The 18550-nt window shown below is 50.2% G+C and overlaps 1 protein-coding gene across 2 annotated transcripts in view; it reads left to right on the top strand.

Moving 5' to 3' along the window:
* Positions 1–250: 250 nt before the first annotated feature.
* TMCO4 (transmembrane and coiled-coil domains 4) overlaps positions 251–18550 on the top strand; it is a 102777-nt gene continuing 84477 nt past the window's right edge. The window contains exons 1-4 of one of the 2 annotated variants that reach the window (XM_087446684.1): positions 253–301; positions 2893–2971; positions 9184–9342; positions 13790–13967. In XM_087446684.1, the coding sequence (XP_087302810.1) occupies positions 13798–13967 (170 nt within the window). In that variant the 5' untranslated portion in view covers positions 253–301; positions 2893–2971; positions 9184–9342; positions 13790–13797. Of the gene's footprint in view, positions 302–2892; positions 2972–9183; positions 9343–13789; positions 13968–18550 lie in introns of both variants that reach the window. The other variant, XM_087446686.1, reaches the window with a different exon arrangement.

An 18550-nucleotide genomic window follows, 5' to 3' on the forward strand; every position in this document is an offset into this window, starting at 1 on the left:
AAGCTTTCCACCCGAGTCGCTGGTCGGCCCTCCGCTCCGGGACCGGCCCCTCGGGCGGCTCCCGCAGACGGAATCTGAAGGCGCCCCCGCGCCCTGAGGCCCGCCGCCCCCCGCAGGGCCCTGTCCCCGCACACCGAGCTTCCCGAGGCCGGCTCCGCAGGCGCGGGGGCACACGCGGCCCCGAGCCCGGCCCGGAAGGCGCGCTCCCGGCGCTCGGGGCGGCTGCGCGGCGGGCGGGGGAGGGAGGAGGGCCGGGCCGAGGAGCCCGAGCCGCCGCCGCCGCCAACGCCGCCGCCGCCAGGTAAGGGGCCCGGCCCCCGGCCACTCCCGCCGCCCCCCGCCCCCCGTGGGCGCCAGGCCCTCCCGCGGCGCCCCCGCCCCGGGGGCAAAGCCGCCTGGTGGTCGCTTGTTTTCCTTCTGCCGGAAGTGCCCTCGGAAATCCCCTAGGGCGGCAGATGAGGAAACTGAGGCCGGGCGGAGCGCTCAGGCGTCTCCCGCCTCCCAGCTCGGGATTCCGAGCCCTTAGAGGCCACCCTGCCCCTCCCTTGATAAGGGAGGACGCTGGTCTGGGAGTCCGGGGAGGGAAAGGGACTTGCCCCAGGTCACACGGGGTCACTGGGCTTCCTCCTGTCCCGAGGGGCCCTCACGTGCCGCGAGGAAGGACTCCGGCACCCCCACCCCCTCTCTCCTTGCCGCTGCAGCCCTCCGAGCTCACAGCAGAAGCTCAGACTGGGAATTCCAAGGGGGGCTGGGAATTCCCTCTGGCGGAATCCCAGGCCCCGGAAGCTACAGGCGGTCCACGTCTCTCACCCCGCCACCTGCTGTTAGAGCAGGGACGAATTAGTGCTAACTTTGGGATGGATTTTACAGCTGGGTAAACTGAGGCTCAGAGAGAGGAAGTGATTTCCCCAAGACCGGAAGGAGCAGGTAGGGAGCAGGGTCTTCTGGGCTGGGCTCCCAAGCTGCTGACCCAACCCGGTCGGCCCCAGCGCCACCCCGCCCGGCAGGGGTGCCGGCATCAGGAAGGCCAAGAACCTGGGTTACCCCCCTCCAGAGCCTGACCCAGTGCCTGGCACAGAGTAGGCCTTCAGAGCATCCTTTTTCTGCCCTGCCCTGGGGTCACACAGGGAGTTAGGAGCACAGCCAGGCTAGGGTCTTGCTTGGCCTGGAGACTTCTGCCTAACACAAGATAGGAGTCAACAGGTTAGTTCTCTTTTCCCTAACTCAGTATTCATTTCACTGCAGAAAACATGAAACCCTTTAAGCTTTGGGGGCATCCATTCATTCATTCAGGAAATGTTTACTGAGCATCCACTGTGTGCCAGTGTGTGCACTGTTTAGGCACCGAGGGTACAGCAGTGAACAAGATAAGTACTGCCCTCGGGTGGGGGCACACTCCAGAGGGTGGAATAAAACACTGCCCTTCAGTGGGGGTTGGGGGAGCAGGGCAGAGAAGAGAGACCATTGGAATCTTCCCAATGTGAAGAGGGCAGAGACCAAACCTCACAGCCTCAAGCCTTCTGAGCCTTTGGCCCTTGTGGCCCTTCGAGATGCTCTGCCAGCCTGAGCTTCCCTCCAGCGCCCCAGGGATTTGGGGGAGAGAGGCTAGGTGGGTAGAGAGTGGTCCAAAGGAAGCCCTAACGGAACCTCAGAGCCAGGAAACCTGGCCCTGTGTGATCTTGGGTATGTCACTTCACCTCTCTGGGCCTGTTTTCTTATCATACAATGGGAGTCAAAATACTTCGTAGCATTGGTGATACTGTGTTAAAATGCTTTGTAAATGGTAAAGCATGATCCAGAGTGTGCCCTATATCGGAGGTCTTGCCCAGTCAGGCGTAAGCAAGGGTGTATTTATTTAGAGCGTCTTTATTTAGAGGCTCCAGTGACCCTGTTGATACCCTGTTACTGCTCTCAGTGAAGAAACATAAGAGGCAGAGGTGGGGTGGCTGAGTTCCAGGCGAGGAGGCTGGGGCTCCCTGCCCAGCTCGAGGAATGGAATGCTCGTGTCTCTGTCAGCATTTCAGCTTTTACAACCCTCACAGGCACATGCAGCATCAGACAGATGTGGGCTCAGGTCCCAGCTTTGCAGCCTCCTAGCTGAGTCATGGTGCACAAGCTATGCGACCTCTCTGTGCCTCTGTTTTCTCCTCTGTAAAATACCTGTCTCCAAGGCTGTCCTGAGGATGAAAGGAGCCGAAGCCACAAAGGGCCCTGTGGAGAGCCTGCCACTCTGGGAGCCTTTTTACTTTTTAGGCCTAAGGCCCGGGAGCGATTGGATGGGCACAGCTGTGAGTAGGTTACCGTGGCTCAGCACGTGAGGCTCATCAAGGTCGGAGCCTGGAGAATTTCTCAGGAGCCTGAAACCATCTCTCCCTGCACCGGTACCACCAGGCTGCAGTGGCTGGATCAGCCACCTGGGCCTGCACGTGTGGGAGCTGAGAAATGTCATTAGGTGGTTTATCCCCGGGTCCTTTATGGCCTGTATGTTTTGTCAACACTGTTATACGTTATAAACTGGGATTAGAAAGGAGATGAGGCCTGGCTGCCTTGAATGTGTTACAGTGGGCAGAAGAGGGCTGGAGGGGAGCTCCAATCCCCTTTCCACTTAGTCGCCCTCCCCTTGGCAGCCAAACCAATCCGATTGTACCACCCCCTGCTTAAAACCGTGTTGTGGCTTCCCATTTTCTTAAGGTAAAGAACAAAAGTTTTAACGTGGGCAATAAGGGCTTGCACAGCCTGGGCCCCACCCACGCCTGGCCTCCTCCCCCAGCTGCATCTCAGACCACTTTATCAATAGCCCTCTGTGCTTGAGGCATGCTGCTCGCTCCCTCCTCAGGGCCTTTGCACATGCTCTTCTAGACTGCTCCTCCTCCCTCATCTCCCTTTTTGCAGATTAAGACCTCCTCGTGCTTCAGATCTGTGCCAACCTAGACTTGCATTCCAAGTACCCCAAGCCACAAGACATCCTGAGGTATGTGGGAGGTTTACTTCAAGGTGGAATTAGACGCTCATCGCTGGGATTAATTTCTGCCTGGACCCTGTACACCACCCCCACTATAACCCCCATGACTTCCGGGGCTGGTCTGAGTTTGCTTAGAGATGCTGAAGTAATGAAATCTACCTTTGGGGGTAGCTCTTGAGCAAATATGGGACCTCGCTTTATATAACTATGTTGTCCTTCATCAAAAAAATAATGCTGAAGTCATTTCTTAGTTGTGGGGGTAGGTGTTCATTCATTCATTCTTTCACCTATTCTGCCAGGCACTGTTCTAGGGTGCATCAGGGGACATGACACCAAAGCCACTTCCCTCCTGGAGCCTTTTCCAGTGAGGGAGACAGACCACAAACGAATAAACCTGTAAGCCATTGTCAGATGGTGGCAAATTCGATAAAGAAGAGACACGTGGGTCTGGTGGGAGGGGAAGCGCCTGCTGTTTTAGACCTGAATGAGTAACCAAGGGAGCTCTGCTGGGCAGTGGGGGGCACTGATGTCCTGAGCATCATCCTCTCCCACCCTGACCCCCCTAGTCCAGGAGACAGGCACATAAGCAAGCAGCCAGTATACCCGAGAGGAGGTAGGGCAGCCCAGACGAAGCCTGGGGCTTCAGAGGTGGCAGGTGTCACTTGAGCTGGACAAATCCAGGAAAGCTCATGGCAGTCCCTGAGCCCCCGAAGTAGAGTGGAGAATAACTTGGGTTTGAAGTCACACAGGCCTGGGGGGACGTCCTGGTACTGCCATTGCCAGCTGTGTGGCCTTCACCTCTGTGAGCCTCCATTTTCTCATCTGTCACATGGGGACAGTGATGGTCTCTTCCTCATGAGGCTGTTGTGAGGCTGAAATGGGGTCATGAGAGTAAGCCCACAGGAAATCTTCATGGGTTATATTATTCAACTGTTTGGGAAAAGGGCACCATTTGAACATGAGGACCCACCCTGAGAAAGAACAGCATGAGCCGAGGCCCGAGGTGGGAGACCCAGCGTGGGCTGAAGCAGCGATGGTTCATTTGGCTACGGATTGGCTGGAAGAATGGAGTGGAGGAAAGTAAGGTAGAAAGGCAGGTTAGGCCCATCCCAGAGGCGCTTGGGCTGGCTGAAAAGTGGGGTGTTAGGGCGTGGGCAGATGGGAGCTGGTAAGATTCATCCAATTTGGTGGTTTTCAAATGTGTTTGACATCTTTTTGGCCACCGCGGGGTATAAACTAGGCCAAAGAGAAGCAGTGTGGCACCGTAGTTAAGATGGCTGCCTTGGGGCTAAGACCCGGGCACAAGATTAAATCCTGTAACACTTGTCTGGTGACCTTGACCTTCCTTTCTCAGGGCCTCTCTGTCTCCATCTGTGAAATGGAGACAATAGCACCTACCTTGTAGGATTGTTGGGAGGAAACGAGATGAGATGTGGAGAGGGGTAGCACGTGGGTAACATTTACCAAGCATTTACTATTATGAATTTTTTTAATCAAAAAATTTTTAATTATGATAAAATACACATAACATGAAATTTACCATCTTAACCATTTTTAAGTGTACAGTTCAGTAGTGTTAGGTGAATTCACGTTGTTGCACAACCAATCTCCAGACCTTTTCAGTTTGCAAATCTGAAACCCCATACCCATTAAACAACAGCTCCCCATTCCCCCTCCCTCCAGCCCCTGGTAACCACCATCCTACTTTCTGTCGCTATGATTTTGACTACTCTAAGTAGCTGGTATAAATGGAATCATACAATAGTTGTCTTTTTGTGACTGGCTGAGTTCACTTAGTATAATGTCCTCAAGCTTCATTCATGTTGTAATACGTCAGAATTTCCTTCCTTTTTAAGGCCGAATAATATTCCACTGCCTGTATATACCACATTTTGTTTATCCATTCATTCACTGATGGACACTTAGGTTGCTTCCACCTTTCAGCTACTATGAATAATGCTGCTGTGAACACGGGTGTACAAATATCTTTTTGAGACCCAGCTTTCAATTCTTTTGGGTGTATACCCAGAAGTAGTATTGCTGGACATTGACTGTGATAATTTGAAGGTGGGGCGTTGAGGGCTTCCCACTGTATCTTGCCCGCCAGAGCAAGAGAAGGCCCTGGGGTCCTGTGGAGCAGTTTGAAAACCAGTGGATCAAATGAGCCGTTACATTCTTTGCCACTTCTCCCCCTTCCTTCCCGGGCAGATTTACCTCTTGAATTATTTTTTAATCATCTCAAATGGAAACCACCAGTCATTCCATCAATGTTTGTAAGTGCCTACTAGGCTTCCACGTGGACAGAGGGAAATAGACAATCAGCAATAAACATAAGTAAGTGATAGTATGTCAGACAGTGATGTGTGCTCTGGACCAAGCAGAGGAGCCAGGTGAAGGGGATTGGGCTGAGAGGCTGGGGGCAGGGTGGCTTCACTGAGCTGTGAGGTTTGAGCCAAGACCGGAAGGAGGTGAGGGAGTTGGCCATGTGGTTATCGGGGGAAGAGCATTCCTGGCAGAGGGAACAGCCAATGTAAAGGCCTTGAGGTGAAAGCATGCCTGGTGGGATCCAGGAGCAGCGAGGAGGATGGTGTGTCTGGAGCAGAGTGAGCGAAGGGGAGAGGAGGAGGGCACATTGCCTGTGGCCCAGTCGCCGTTGTCAGGACCGTAACCGTGGGTGAAAAGGAAGTCATTGGAGGTTTGGAGCAGAGAAGGGACATGACCTGGCTTCAGTTTGAGATGGAGCTCTTTGGACGCCGTGTGGTGGATAGCTAGGGGTGAGGGCAGAAAGAAGCAGGAGACTGGTGAGGAGGCTCTGTCGGGACCTGCCTGAGAGGTGGTGGCCGCTTGTACCAGGGTGCGAGTGGGGGAGGACGGGAGCAACCAGAGATGTGAACCAAACATCCTACAGCATGGGCATCCACCCCAATGGCAGGCTCTCACCCCGCCCCACCACCCCGCCCACCCTCCAGGCTGCTGAAGGGAGGCTGGGATAGGAACTGTCCTCCTGGCCAACATCCCTTTTTCCTTCTGGTATGTTGTGGGATTGACCAAAACCCTCTGAGTTCTTCTGTGTTGGAACTGTTGCCGTGGAGACCTCCCGAGACGCTGCATTTACCCCTGGCTTCCAATTTAACTTCCAGATAGGGGTGACGAAGGAGTTTCTCTCCTAAAATGCTGGAGAAGGGGAGGTGAGGGAGGAGTTGACTGGGCCTGCCTAGAGTCCTCCCTTCTAGGACCGTCTCAAGATTGTCCTATTGTGTGTGTGTATGTGTTAACTTTGAACTGGAGTCACCAGAGTTTCTGTCCTAAGAGCAGTGCTGTCATTCTATTTGTTATCAAAGATTTCTTCAGCCAGATGCTTTTCCTTCTCCTACGCTCCAGAACAATTAGTCCTCAGCCTTCCTGTGACACTGGAAGCATCTCTCTAGTAATGCTCATTTTATTGTACTGCAGACTCATTTAGAAATTCAGCTGTGACCAGTTAACTCAGAAAAAGAGGAAGAGAAAGAGAACACAGTCTTCGCCACCACACACACACACGCATGCACATCACATTTGACCTTGGCTGTCACTGACTGCTCCAAGTAAGAAGAAGGCCACAGCTGCCTGGTGTGTAAGAAAAAAAGTTCATTCTTGCATGCGATCTTCTAAAGGCCCAGGTCATTGACTTTTAAGGATGATTTAAAGGATTTGCAAGGGTGATATTGACCATATTTGATTTTCTAGTCAGTGCTGACTTTGGAATTTTTCATCCCCCCAGGAAGAAATCCCACTGTGTTGTTTATGGCATAAGCCAGCAACTATTGACTGAGCACCTAATGTGGGTGCTTGTAGAACTGAGGACAGATGTTTGTGGAATGTCTGTCTACCCCACTACTGACAAAAATAACTCAGCCGGTGTTTTCTTTGGTGACAGATAATGTGATTAGCTAGACAAAAATCATAATTGTAGAGGATCAAAATGAAGTCACACTCCACAGTAATCGCTGTCCATCCCGTATCTGGGCTTTGTGGTCTAGCCGTGGGTGTGTGTTCGCTCTGATTGTTCTCACTACGTACACGTTGTTTCTGTGAGAGTCAGTGCTCTCCTGGGTCAAGTGTGGACCTTTCTCAGAGTTCCTTGGTGTGTTCACAGCCCCTGCGCAGGGACAAGACCCCCAGGAGACCCTTGGGAGTTGGAAGCTACTCCGTCCATCAGTGACCTCCTGAGCCAGGGTGCTGCTGGACCAGCTCTGTGCACATTTGGGGCCCCAGGGTGCAGGGGCACCCCTGGCCCTCACCAGCAGGGTCTTTTTCTCGCTGCAGGAATCCAGTACTCTCTTGGAATTAGTCTAGCTTCTCAGACACACTTAAGAATCTCAGTTCCACTTTGTACTGGATCCTGATCCCTAATCAGACCAAGGGGTGGAGGCCTCTGAGGCCTATGTACGCAGTTCAGGTGGCGCATTCCCCCCCCACACAGTTGCCACCACACTCCTTCAACTGGAACAGTTTGGGGCCCTGCCCGTCCGACTGGACAATCCATAGAGTTGGAACCATGGACGCCTCCATCCCACCATCGTGGGTAGCTGAGAATGGGCTCTGTCTGCCACACCACGCCTTGTTCATTTTATTGATTACAAGACCTGTTGGTCAAAGGAATGGGGCTTAACTGTGACCTCAGCCCCACTGGCTTGGCTGGGCAGCATGGGGCCGGGGTTTTCTGAGATAAAACACTCCTCTGCTAGGGATCAAGAGCAGAACTGTTTTTTATTTAAAAAAATTTTTTTTCATTATAAAAGCATCAATAAGCTCATGACAGAAAATGTTAAAATTTCGGAGAAATAGAGCAAAAACCAATTGTGTCTAGTCCCTTAGCCCCACCACCAAGAGACAATGATCACTAACATTTTGATATATTTCCTTGTGATCTTTTTGCTCTGTGAAACTTTTTTTAAGACATAACTGGAGTTGTATTGTATATTTAGTGGTGTGCTATTAACCACCTCTTGGGAAAATAAAATCCCTCATTTGTAGCACTTGCCAATTTCTGTAGTGTAAAGACTGCCACTGTGGCCCATTTCAGGCTCTTGGTGTCACTGAACACAGAGTTGGGAAGAGATGCCACTATGAGCTGGCATCAGCACACCATATTATAGTTTAAAATCATATCTGTTTTTTCTGATCTTAAAATCAATACATACTCGTTATTGAAAATTAATAAAACATAAACATATAACGAAAAAAAATTAAAATCATCCAGAATCCACCTGTACCCCACCCCCTGCTTAGAGACAGCCACTGTCACCATCCTGATAAAAGTCCTAACAGTCCCCTCTCTACAGACAGAGACATAAACAAGATAACCTTCTTCAGAGTTCAGAAGCAGTACGTATTTATGGCAGAAAATTGGGGAAATCCAGAAAAGTCTTTGGTATCTCGCCTTTCAGAGGTAATTTTGGAGGCTAGTCTTTTAGCCATTTTTCTTCTCTGCATCTTTTTAACATGCGTGGACTCATGGCATGAATCTCCTAGTTTGTAGGCAGAGTCTGTTCATATTCTCATGCCCCTTAGGAAGGTGACATCCAGGGGAAGGGTGTTGTCACTGCTAATTTATTTAAAACCCTGTGGAGGCTTAAAGAGGGAGAAAATATTCTAGTTCCTTGGCATGGAAAGTGCCCATTAGGATGACGCACAGATTATTTGAAGTTTGGGTGGAACCCTGGGTTTGGGGCTCTGTACATCCCTGGGTAATTCCAGACGCTTGGCCCTGGTTCCATCTCCCTTCCTCATGTGATGCTCTATGGGAGTGTAAGTAAGAATAGGAGTGCCTTTAGGGAGAGGAATAACCAGGAAAATCTAGCTCTTGCTTAAGCCTAAAAACTAGTTCGTTCAGTCGTTTGTGTAACAGGCATTTCTGAGCACTCTCTGTGTGGCAGGTAAGGGGTTGGGCACCGGGATACAGGTCTGGAGGAAATCTGGTGCCCGCCCTCTACTGCCAGGCTAACCAAGGAGCTGGCGCAGCAACCACAGCTCAGGGCACGTTCAGTTAGCACAGACAAGCCACACAACGTGCCAGGGCCGTGCTGGGTGCATGGTAGCTGCCTGCCGCCTGCTGAGAAAGGTGTCCAGGTAGAGGATCCTGTGGGGTCAGAGGCCCAGTGGGGGCAAAGGCCCAGAGGAGTGTGAGGAGTAGCAAGGGCCCCTGAGGCTCAGGCTAACCGGATCCCTCTCTCCCATAGGCCTCCTCCGGATCCCACAGCGTATGGACCCACAGGCTGGTTTTTCTGGTTTGCTCCCCGGGGCAATTTGCATATTTCTCCGAAGAATCATCAAGAAGCTGAAAGCCTGTTTTCAGACTTAGAGAGAGGGGAGGCCCACAGTTGTTTCTTGAAATCAAGGTAAGTATTATTTAAGGGTTCTTTTTGTTCAGAACCCCCATCATTATTTAAAATTGTCTTATTTCAAACAAGAGTTTACATAGTGTCTGTCTCCCTCACTAGAATGTATCTCCGTGATGGAGAGTCGTTGTCTGTCTGTCTAGTCACTGCTTTGTCCCGAGCATGTAGGACGGCATGTATATAGGTGCTAATATGTGTTTATTAAATTAAATAACAATTAATTTGGGATGAAGTGAATTTTCATTTTTAGTTTACTTAGACCTTAAGAAAAGGTCTTTAAAATTCTGTAGAGACATCCTACTGCTTTTTTTAAAAAAAAATTTTTGTAATTTAAAATAATTGTAGACTCACCAGCAATTGTAAAAATAGTCCTGAGAGGTCCCGTGTACCCTCGCTCAGCTCCCAGCATGGCCGTTGCTCTCGCAGTGAAGTCTGACTCCTTAGGAAGAACTTGGTCCTGCACAGCGTGCCCCTGGCCGCTTCCCCTCCAACCTCCTTTCTCCCCTCCCACCGCCCCACGCCCACCCGTCGTCCAAGTCCTGGCTACACTGAGAGTCTTTTTGGTTCTTCAAAAGCACCTTCTCTCTTCTCCCTCTGGGTCGTGACACGTGCTGTCCCCTCTGCCCAGAACACGCTCTTCCTACTCACCCCACCTCTGTCCCATGTCACCTTCTCCAGGAAGCCAATTCTGGGTTCCAGGCCCCCTCTTTGTATCCTTCTCTCTGTGTTTTCCCCGTCACAGCGTTTATCCTGCTGGGTTGTCATCGTCTGTTTACTTGTCTCTCTCTACCACTGTCCTGATCTCCTTCTGGAATACCCTCTCCCATCCATCCGCAGGGCTGTCCCCCTTATCTCCTGCAGGCCTCTGCTGGAATGGCACCTTTCATCACTTCGTATCCCCCTCACCCAATTGTTCTTCCCCGATGAGCACTTCCTGACCAAATGTTTACTTATTTATTTAGTGGGCTGTTAAGGGCATGGATCCTATAACCAGATCGCCTGAGTGTGAATCTTGGTTCCACCACTTACTAGCTGCGTCATCTTGGACGAGTTACTTAAATTATTATTATCATTATATATTGCTGTATTATTGCCTCTGTCCCAGCAGAATGTAGGCCCCTTGAGAGCAGGGAATTTGTCGATTTTGTCCCCTGATCTGCCCCGAGGCCCAGAACAGGGCACCACACATCATGTACCCTTCTTCATTCATCCAGCAAGTAGTTATCAAACGCCTACAATATTCCAGGGTGCTTGGAAAGCGAGGGGTACAGCAGTAAAGAGACAACCAGGGGCCTGCCTCGAGAAGCTTGTATCCTATTTGTATACACAAGCAAACAAATAATTTAAAAATATTTAAGATAAGAATAAGTATTATAAAAATAGAACAGGGTGCTGGGATAGAGGGGCAGAAGTACTTTAGCCTGGAGGGTCAGGGAAGGCCTCTCAGAGGTGACATTCAGGCTGAGGCCAGAATGATGTGAAGGTCAGGCGAAGAGTGTCCCAGGCAGGGGGAACAGCAGGTGCAAAGGGCCCGGAGGAGGGACCAGCTTGTGTGTTTGAAAGCAGAAGGACAACCAGTGTGGCTATAGTGTGGTGAACAAGTCGGGCATGGGGGCGTGAGATGGAATTTAGAGGCTGGCAGGGCCCGCATCACGCAGGACCTTATAGGCCATCGTAAGGGGGTTGATATTCATCCTGGTGCGATGGAAGCCTTTGGAGGCTTTTTAAGCAGGCAAGTGACGTGGCTGGTGCATATGACAGAAAGGCCGCTCTGGCCACTGTGTAGAGAACGCATTGTGGGGTCATTGAGAGTGCATTTTGTTGAATGAATGAATGAATGAAGAGAGTGTATTTTGTTGAATGAATGAGTGAAGACAGTGTATGTTGTTGAAGGAATGAATGAAGAGAATGTATTTTGTTGAATGAATGAATGAGTTTGGCCTGAGCTGAGCTTTTCGTGTGCTAAGCACATCCTCTCCGCCGTGGGTAGAGGCGGGCCAGCTCATGCTTCTCTGATGAGAAGGCTGTTTCTTCTCGAACTAAGAACTAACGTGGGGCTTTCCAGATAACAGCCCAATCACGTACCATCGTGGGCGCCTCTAGGTGCCATCACCGCAGCCCCTCAGTGGCGCGTGGAGTTGGTTAAGTGTGAGGAAGTTGCTGGACCTGCTGACCTCATGGATGGGTGCCACCCCTGGTGCTGTCCTCAGTGTGTGGCTTCTTGCTGTCCCCTTTGTCCACCACCATGGTCTGCGCTGATCCTCCGAGCCGGGGAAATCGGCCACGAATCTCAAACCTGGGCTCCTGGAGCAACCATTGGAGGCCAGTCTTGCTGGATGACGTTGGGCAAGGTCTTAACCTCTCTGGGCCTCAATTTCTCCGTTTGAAAGAAAGGAAGGAGGATCCTTGTGCTGGTGTAGAGGGAAGAGCACAGGGTTTGGAGCCAGAAGTCTGGTTTGTGTAAGTTGCTGTGTAACTTTGGGAAAATCACTTGGCCTCTCTGAGCCCGTTCTTCAGTTATAGGAGTGAATCGTGATGGCTCACGTCCTACTTAATGTCACGATGGTAGCTGTGAGAATTAAACAGATTGGAAAGTGCTTTGTAAACTGTGACGTGCTATACAGACGTTGGTTTGTTGCTTTTAGCTACCTCAGGGTTATTTTGGAAAGCTGATGAAGTATTAGTTGTGGACAGACTTTTAAATAACTCCTCCGTAGAAGTAATATTTTGAGAACAAAAATTTTTATTGTTCAGCTGAATGAGAATGAATTTATGGACTAAAATCAGCGCAGAGGGTGGGTATTAGACTAGAAATCTCTGGATGGTGTATGAGTGTTTAAACCAAGGTGGTGGCGAAGAGCTCTGGCTTCGGGCTCTGGTCTGCCGTTTACTGGCTGTGTGACCTGGGCCCAGCGACTTCTCCTCTGAGCCTGTTTCCTCCTTTGCAAACTGGATGTCATGGTAACACCCGGCTCGCAGAGTTGGCTGAGACCCTGCACGTTAAACCTCAGCCCCAGGGCCTGGCACTCAGCAATGGCCCCATAATGTTAGCTCTTACTGTGATTTATACACCAGGCACTATGCTGAGCATTTTATGTCTTTGTTAATTATTTTATGCATTTATTGCTTTAACAAACATTTATGTCGCATGAGCCCTGTCCCAGGCTGTGTTCTAAGTGCTTTGCAGATACTAACTGGCACGGCCGTGTCATTTACTGCTAACACAACTCTTCCAGACAGACGCTGTTATAGGCCCATTTGCAGGTGAAGGAATCTAAGTGCAGAGAGGTTGTGTTGCCCAAGGCCCCATATTTATTAGATGGAGGCACTAGTATTCACACCCAGGTCTGTCTGGTCCTGAGCCTGCATTCATATCCTTAATGCCCGGGCAACCTCTCTTCTGACTTCTGTCACCTTAGATGGGTTTGACCTGTTCTTCAAGTTCATATGAATGAATCCTACTGTATGTACTCTCTCGTGAATGGATGTCTGCTTATCATTTTGTCTATGAGTTTCATTCACGTTGTTGTGGTTAGCTGGACTTCATTCTTTTTCATTGCCTTGTAATATTCCATGGATGAATGTGGCACAGTTTATCCATTCTGCTGTGAGTAAACATGTGGGTTGTTTCTAGTTTGGGATTATGATGAATGAAGCTTCTATGAGCATTCATGTACATGTCTTTTGGTGGACATAAGCCCCATATCTCAGGAGTGGAATTGCTGGGGCATAGAGAAGACATATATTTAGCTTTAGTAGATAATGTCAAACCATTTTCCAAATGGTTGTGCCAATTTACACTCCCACCAGCAGTGTATGAAACTTCTATTTGCTCCTTGTTCTCACTGACACTTGGTATTGTCAGTCTTTTTAGTTTTAGTCATTCTGATAGGTGAATGGTAGTATCTCATTGCAGTTTTAATTTCCATTTCTCTAATGACTAATTTATGCTCCCACCAGTAGTGGATGGAAGTTCTATTTGTCCCTTATCCTCATCAACACTTGGTATTGTCAGTCTTTTAATTTTAGCCATTCTGATGGATAAGTAGCAGTGTCTCGGGGTTTAATTTCTATTTCTCTGATGACTAATGATATTGAACACCTTTGCATGTGCTCCTTGGCCATCGGATATCTTCTATGAAGTACCTATTCAGGTCTTTCACCCATTTTTTAATTTGCTCCATTTCTTTTTCTTAATGGCTTATAGATAAGAGTTGTTTATATACTATAGATACAAATCCTTTGTTGATACACACATTGAAAATATCCCCCCCTCCCAGTCCCTGGTGTGTGTTTTCACTCTATTAAAGGTGATGAATAGAAGTTCTCAACTTTAGTGAAGGCTAATTTATCAGTCTTTTCTTTTGTGACTGGTATTTTTTGTGTCCAATTTAAATAATATTTGCCTACCCTCCGATGCATTTCTCACTGGGATGTTTTCCTGCAGGGCTGGGAATGGCCAGAAGGGGCAGATGGGGCTGCAGGCTGCCTCAGGTGGCCGAGCCAGCTGTGGAGGGGGAGCCACATCTGCCCACGGGCCGGGACCTGACCGAGGCCAACCGCTTCGCCTACGCCGCCCTGTGTGGCGTCTCCCTGTCCCAGCTATTTCCAGAACCTGAGCAAAGGTGAGTGCTTTTGTCTCGCAGAGGGAAGGCCATGCTTCTTCAGGGGGACAATTACTGACAGCCAAGCAGCCTGCCAGGTATTGCCAAAGAGGAGAAAATCATTGTCTCTGCCTTTAAGGAGCTCACAACCTGGTAGGGGGACAGGACATCCCCTCACTCATTTATGCCTTCACCAAGCACTGTCTGAGTTCCTGCTGTGTCTCCAGGCCCCATCTGAAGTCCATGGAAGGTCCACATGAGTAAGATGAGCAAGGCAGACACTCTCCCTGCCCTCAGTGGACATAGTCTAAGAGGGGTAAGATATTTACGCATTCATACAACATGCCTTTGTTGAGCACCTACTGTGTGCTGGGGCTGGGCTGTGTGGAGAAAACAAAGCAAGCCCTGGCTCCTGCCCTCCCAGTGCTTACAATCTAGGGGGCGCCCAAAGGACCGATTTTAATAGCAGATGGATGGGGTAAGTGCCGTGGTGGGTGTCGTGGGAGCAAAGGAATGACAGGTTTAATGACAGCGTTGATGTCTGCCATTGCCAATATCCAGCACGTGAGTTTAAATCGTATATTTGGAGTCCGAATAGCAGAGTTGTTAAGAGCTTGGCCTTCAAGGATTCTGTGGGGAGAGAGTTTAGAGGCAGGAGGAGGCCAGTTAGGAGGCTGGCGAGGTGGTCCGGGAGACCAGGCCAGTGACCGAGAGGTGGAGCGGGGCACAGGTGGGGTACATTTTTCTCGGGGAGGATGGAGGTGACGTGGGGACAGGTTGGATGTTGTGGACGGGGCAGAGGGAGGAGCTAACTTTGGCCTCAAAGGTCCAGGCGGGGAGGGCGGCCTAGGAGGACGGAGAGATTGTTACTGAGATGGAGAGAGACAGGTTGGGGGGCAGGAGATGACAAGAAGTCTCTGCACCTGCAATGTTTTCAAGACCACCCCCCCCGTGGCCCCCCCATGGTAAACTTCCCCATGACTCGGGTCTTAGCTGGGTTATTTGTTCGTTTTGTTTTTCATCTTTGTTTCTCTCACTGGACTGAACACTTGAGCATATTCATCTCCTTGGGGGTCACCTCCAGGAAGCCTTCCCTGACCCCCCACACCCCCAGACCAGGGTGTTTCTCCACCCGTATGCCCAGTGACTGTTACCGTGACCACCACACTGCACTGTAGCTCTTCCCACACCCGCCACCCCTCCGATTTGAGCTCCTGGGGGGCAGGGGCTGCCTTGCTCATCTCTGAGTACCCAGTGCCTTGCAAAGACTCTCTGTAGAGGTTCGTGAAAAGAAGAGATGGATAAATGCGGGGACAGGAGACATTCCATGGGCTTTGGACTCAGGTCTGGGTTCAAATCCTACCTCTGCCACTTTCCAGATACATAGGCCCTTGGGCAGGTTGTTTAACTTCCCTAAGCATCAGTCTCTTCATCTGTAGAATGGGACTAATAATACCCACGCTCAGGATGATTACAAGAATTAAATGAGATAACATAGATAAAGCACACAGCATAGTGCCTGGCACATAGTAGGTGCTTAATAAATGGTAATGGTTGCTTGCTAACTCTCTGAACTTATTTTGTTTGCCCCAGTTTTCTTCTCAAATGGAGACAGTTTGGAACTGGAACTTACCCTAGTCAGGGTATTTTGGGCTACAAGTAATAGGACACTGTACTAAAAGAGAATTAAGCAACAGGAGATTTGTTTTTCTCACTTAACAAGAAATCCAAAGGTAGATAGTTCCAGGGTTGATTCATTGCCTCAAAAGGCCTTTGGGTTGGCTTCTCTGCCATTCTGCTGGCCTTCTCCTCCTGATCACAAAATGGCTGCTGCAGCTCCGTACATCACACCCTCACAAAACAAGGCCCAAGGCAGGAAAGTGGAGGGCAGGGATTCTCTTCAAGTCTTTCGTCAGGGAGGAAATCTTTCCTGGAACACCCTTTTGTGTCATTGGCTAGAACCAGTCACATCCCCAAGCCTCACCTGCAAGGGAGGCTGGGACAAAATAAGGGCACTTGCCATTTTCAGTCTCCTTCATGGGAGGTGGTTCTGCTGGCCAGGGAGTAGGGGCTGGAGAGTTGCTGCTGTGGAGAAACAGCATCCATCAGAGAGAGTGGTGTGAGGAGGGGATGTGTTGATGGCCCCTCAGAGCCTGGCACAGAGCTACTGCCAAACAAATGGTGGATGTTCTCAGTATTAATAATGAAACCACCTTCTCTATCTGGACCTTAGAAAATATCTCATTGGCTGTTCTGTTCCCACGTAAGCCGAGGACCCATCTTCTGCAGGAGTCCAGCTCTCTGCCCGCTCTGGCCCATAGTGCTGCTGTATCAGGGAAGCCTCCATCTTTCCAGAAGCTTCCCCTGACCTGACAAACCCCTACCTGATAAGCTGCTACCTAGGCCAGGAGAAGCTCTGTGTACTTTGCTCACATAAACAAATATTTATGAAGCTGGGCTGTGTGCAGGCCTGTGCTGGGCACCCCGAGGAGGTCACAGGGACAGGGGAGTCCCCCCAGGTATTGTTCTAGGCAAACATGGCTGTTGCCTCGCTGGAAGCATTTGCCTTGGGGTGTTTCCTTCCTGAAAGTTTCCGATAGGTCTGCCAACTCTTTCCACGTGGTTGAACTCAGTTTTCTTAGGCTCAAAACACATTTTAAAGACAACGTCGATCTTTGTGCAGCCCAGATGCGCTGTTGGTTTCAGTAATCTTTGGAAAACGCTGTGTGGTAGATCTTGTCCACATGGGGCATAAAAGCAAGCCTTTGAAATATTTATTTCTCATCCCTGCTGTCAATATCACAGATGCTGTTCCCTACGGCTGACTGTATTTATTAAACATGGAGAAATTAATGGGGTAGGACAGGGGTCAGCAGACTTTCTGTTAAGGGCCAGGGGTAGGCTTGTGGGCCCTGTGGTCTCAGTCGCAGTCGCTCCGCTCTGCTATCGTAGCTGACAAGGAGCCGGAGACAGTGTGTAAAGGAGTGGGTGTGACTGTGTCCCAGTAAAACTTAATTGACAAAGTCAGGCCACAGGCCGGATTCGGCCTCTGGTAAGTGGGAGGTGCTGTGGACTCGGAGTCAGGAACCCTGGACTCCACGAAGGCTTTGCCCCTTCCCAGCGGGCGGACCTTTGATGAGGACTTTAACCTCCGCAGCCCCGGAGCTCGCTCTGCGAGGTGCAGCGAGGATGAAAGGGGATGTTTGATGCACCGGCTTGGCCAGAGCGGCGGGGAGTGGAGTGTCATCACCGGGAGGGCCAGGGTCTGCAGGGGAAGCGTGGCCTCTGGAGTCAGGGAGATACAGGCTAGAACCGCTCGGCTGTCACTTAACCTCCCTGGGTCTGGTGTCCTTATCTCTAGAGTGGGGATAAAAATAGCACCTCCCTCCTTCGTGGGAGTGGGGTCGTGGCGAGACACACACAGGCCATGTGTCTAAAGCACTTCGCACAGGGACAGAGAGTGGCCCTGTGGTTGTCATTTGTTGTCAGTGTTGCTGCTGATTGACATGCATCTCGACTAGACCACCAACCACGTGAGAAGCAATTACCAAGGCCCTGCTGATCCGAAATATTCTGTTATTTGATTACTGTACTGCCGTTTTGCATATATATTTCATAATTCCTTTGTTCATTTAAAGAAACACATATATAGTGCTTTATGTGTGCCATGTATTGTTCTAAGCACATGACAAATGTTAACTTAGTTATTCCTTTCAACAACCCTATGAAATAGGTTTCATCATATCGCCACTGTTTTACAGATAAAGCAGCTGGGGCACAGAGAGGTTAAGTAACTTGTGCAAGATCACACAGCTAGTGGCAGAGCTGGGATTTGAACCCGAGTTTGTGCTCTTTACCCCTCCTCTCTTGTTATGAGATGCTTCTCTACATCCAAGAGTTTCTTCATGGATGCAGGGCCAGGCCATGCTGCTGCCCTCAGCCCTGAGCCCTTTTCGCATATGACTTTTCCCCTGAATACTGTTCAATTCACTTAATCATCTGCGGCCCCGTATACACACCCATGTACCACGCTGAGGTAACCCCAGTAATCGCCGTGGGGTAAATTATAGCCACTGCAATAGCAGTAGCTAACATTTATTGAGGGTTATGGGGTGCCGGCGCTGTTACCATATCATTTAATCTTTCCAGCCAAGCTGTGAGGCAAGTCCTCTATCGTCCGCATTTTACGGCAGAGGAGAATGAAGCCAGTCACCGAGGGAGCCAGGACACCCCCGAAGGGTCAGACTTCAGAGCCCAACTCTGATCACTATTCTCCTCTGCCTCCCTGGGTCACCTTATAAATAAAATGATGACGCTAGCTGACAGTAGCTGAGCATCTACTCATGCCAAGCCCTGCCCTGGACGCTTTAGACGTGTCATCTCGTTTAATCCTCTAACAACTTAGCGAGATTGGTCCCTTAAACCCATTTGCAGAGAAGGAAGCTAGGGCACAGAGAGGTCAAGTCACTTTTGCAAAGTGCTCAGCTCTTCACTCAGGAAGGAAGGACTCGCCCCCAGCTGCTGGGAGGGCTGCCAGCACCGCCTGGCCTGCCTCACCCTCCCCGAGGTTCTGCCCGCTTCCTGGGGCGGCCTTTGTCCGATGA

The sequence above is a fragment of the Ceratotherium simum genome, chromosome 22, assembly GCF_057802395.1.
Source record: "Ceratotherium simum simum isolate JZ-2026a chromosome 22, ASM5780239v1, whole genome shotgun sequence".
Taxonomy (NCBI): domain Eukaryota; kingdom Metazoa; phylum Chordata; class Mammalia; order Perissodactyla; family Rhinocerotidae; genus Ceratotherium; species Ceratotherium simum.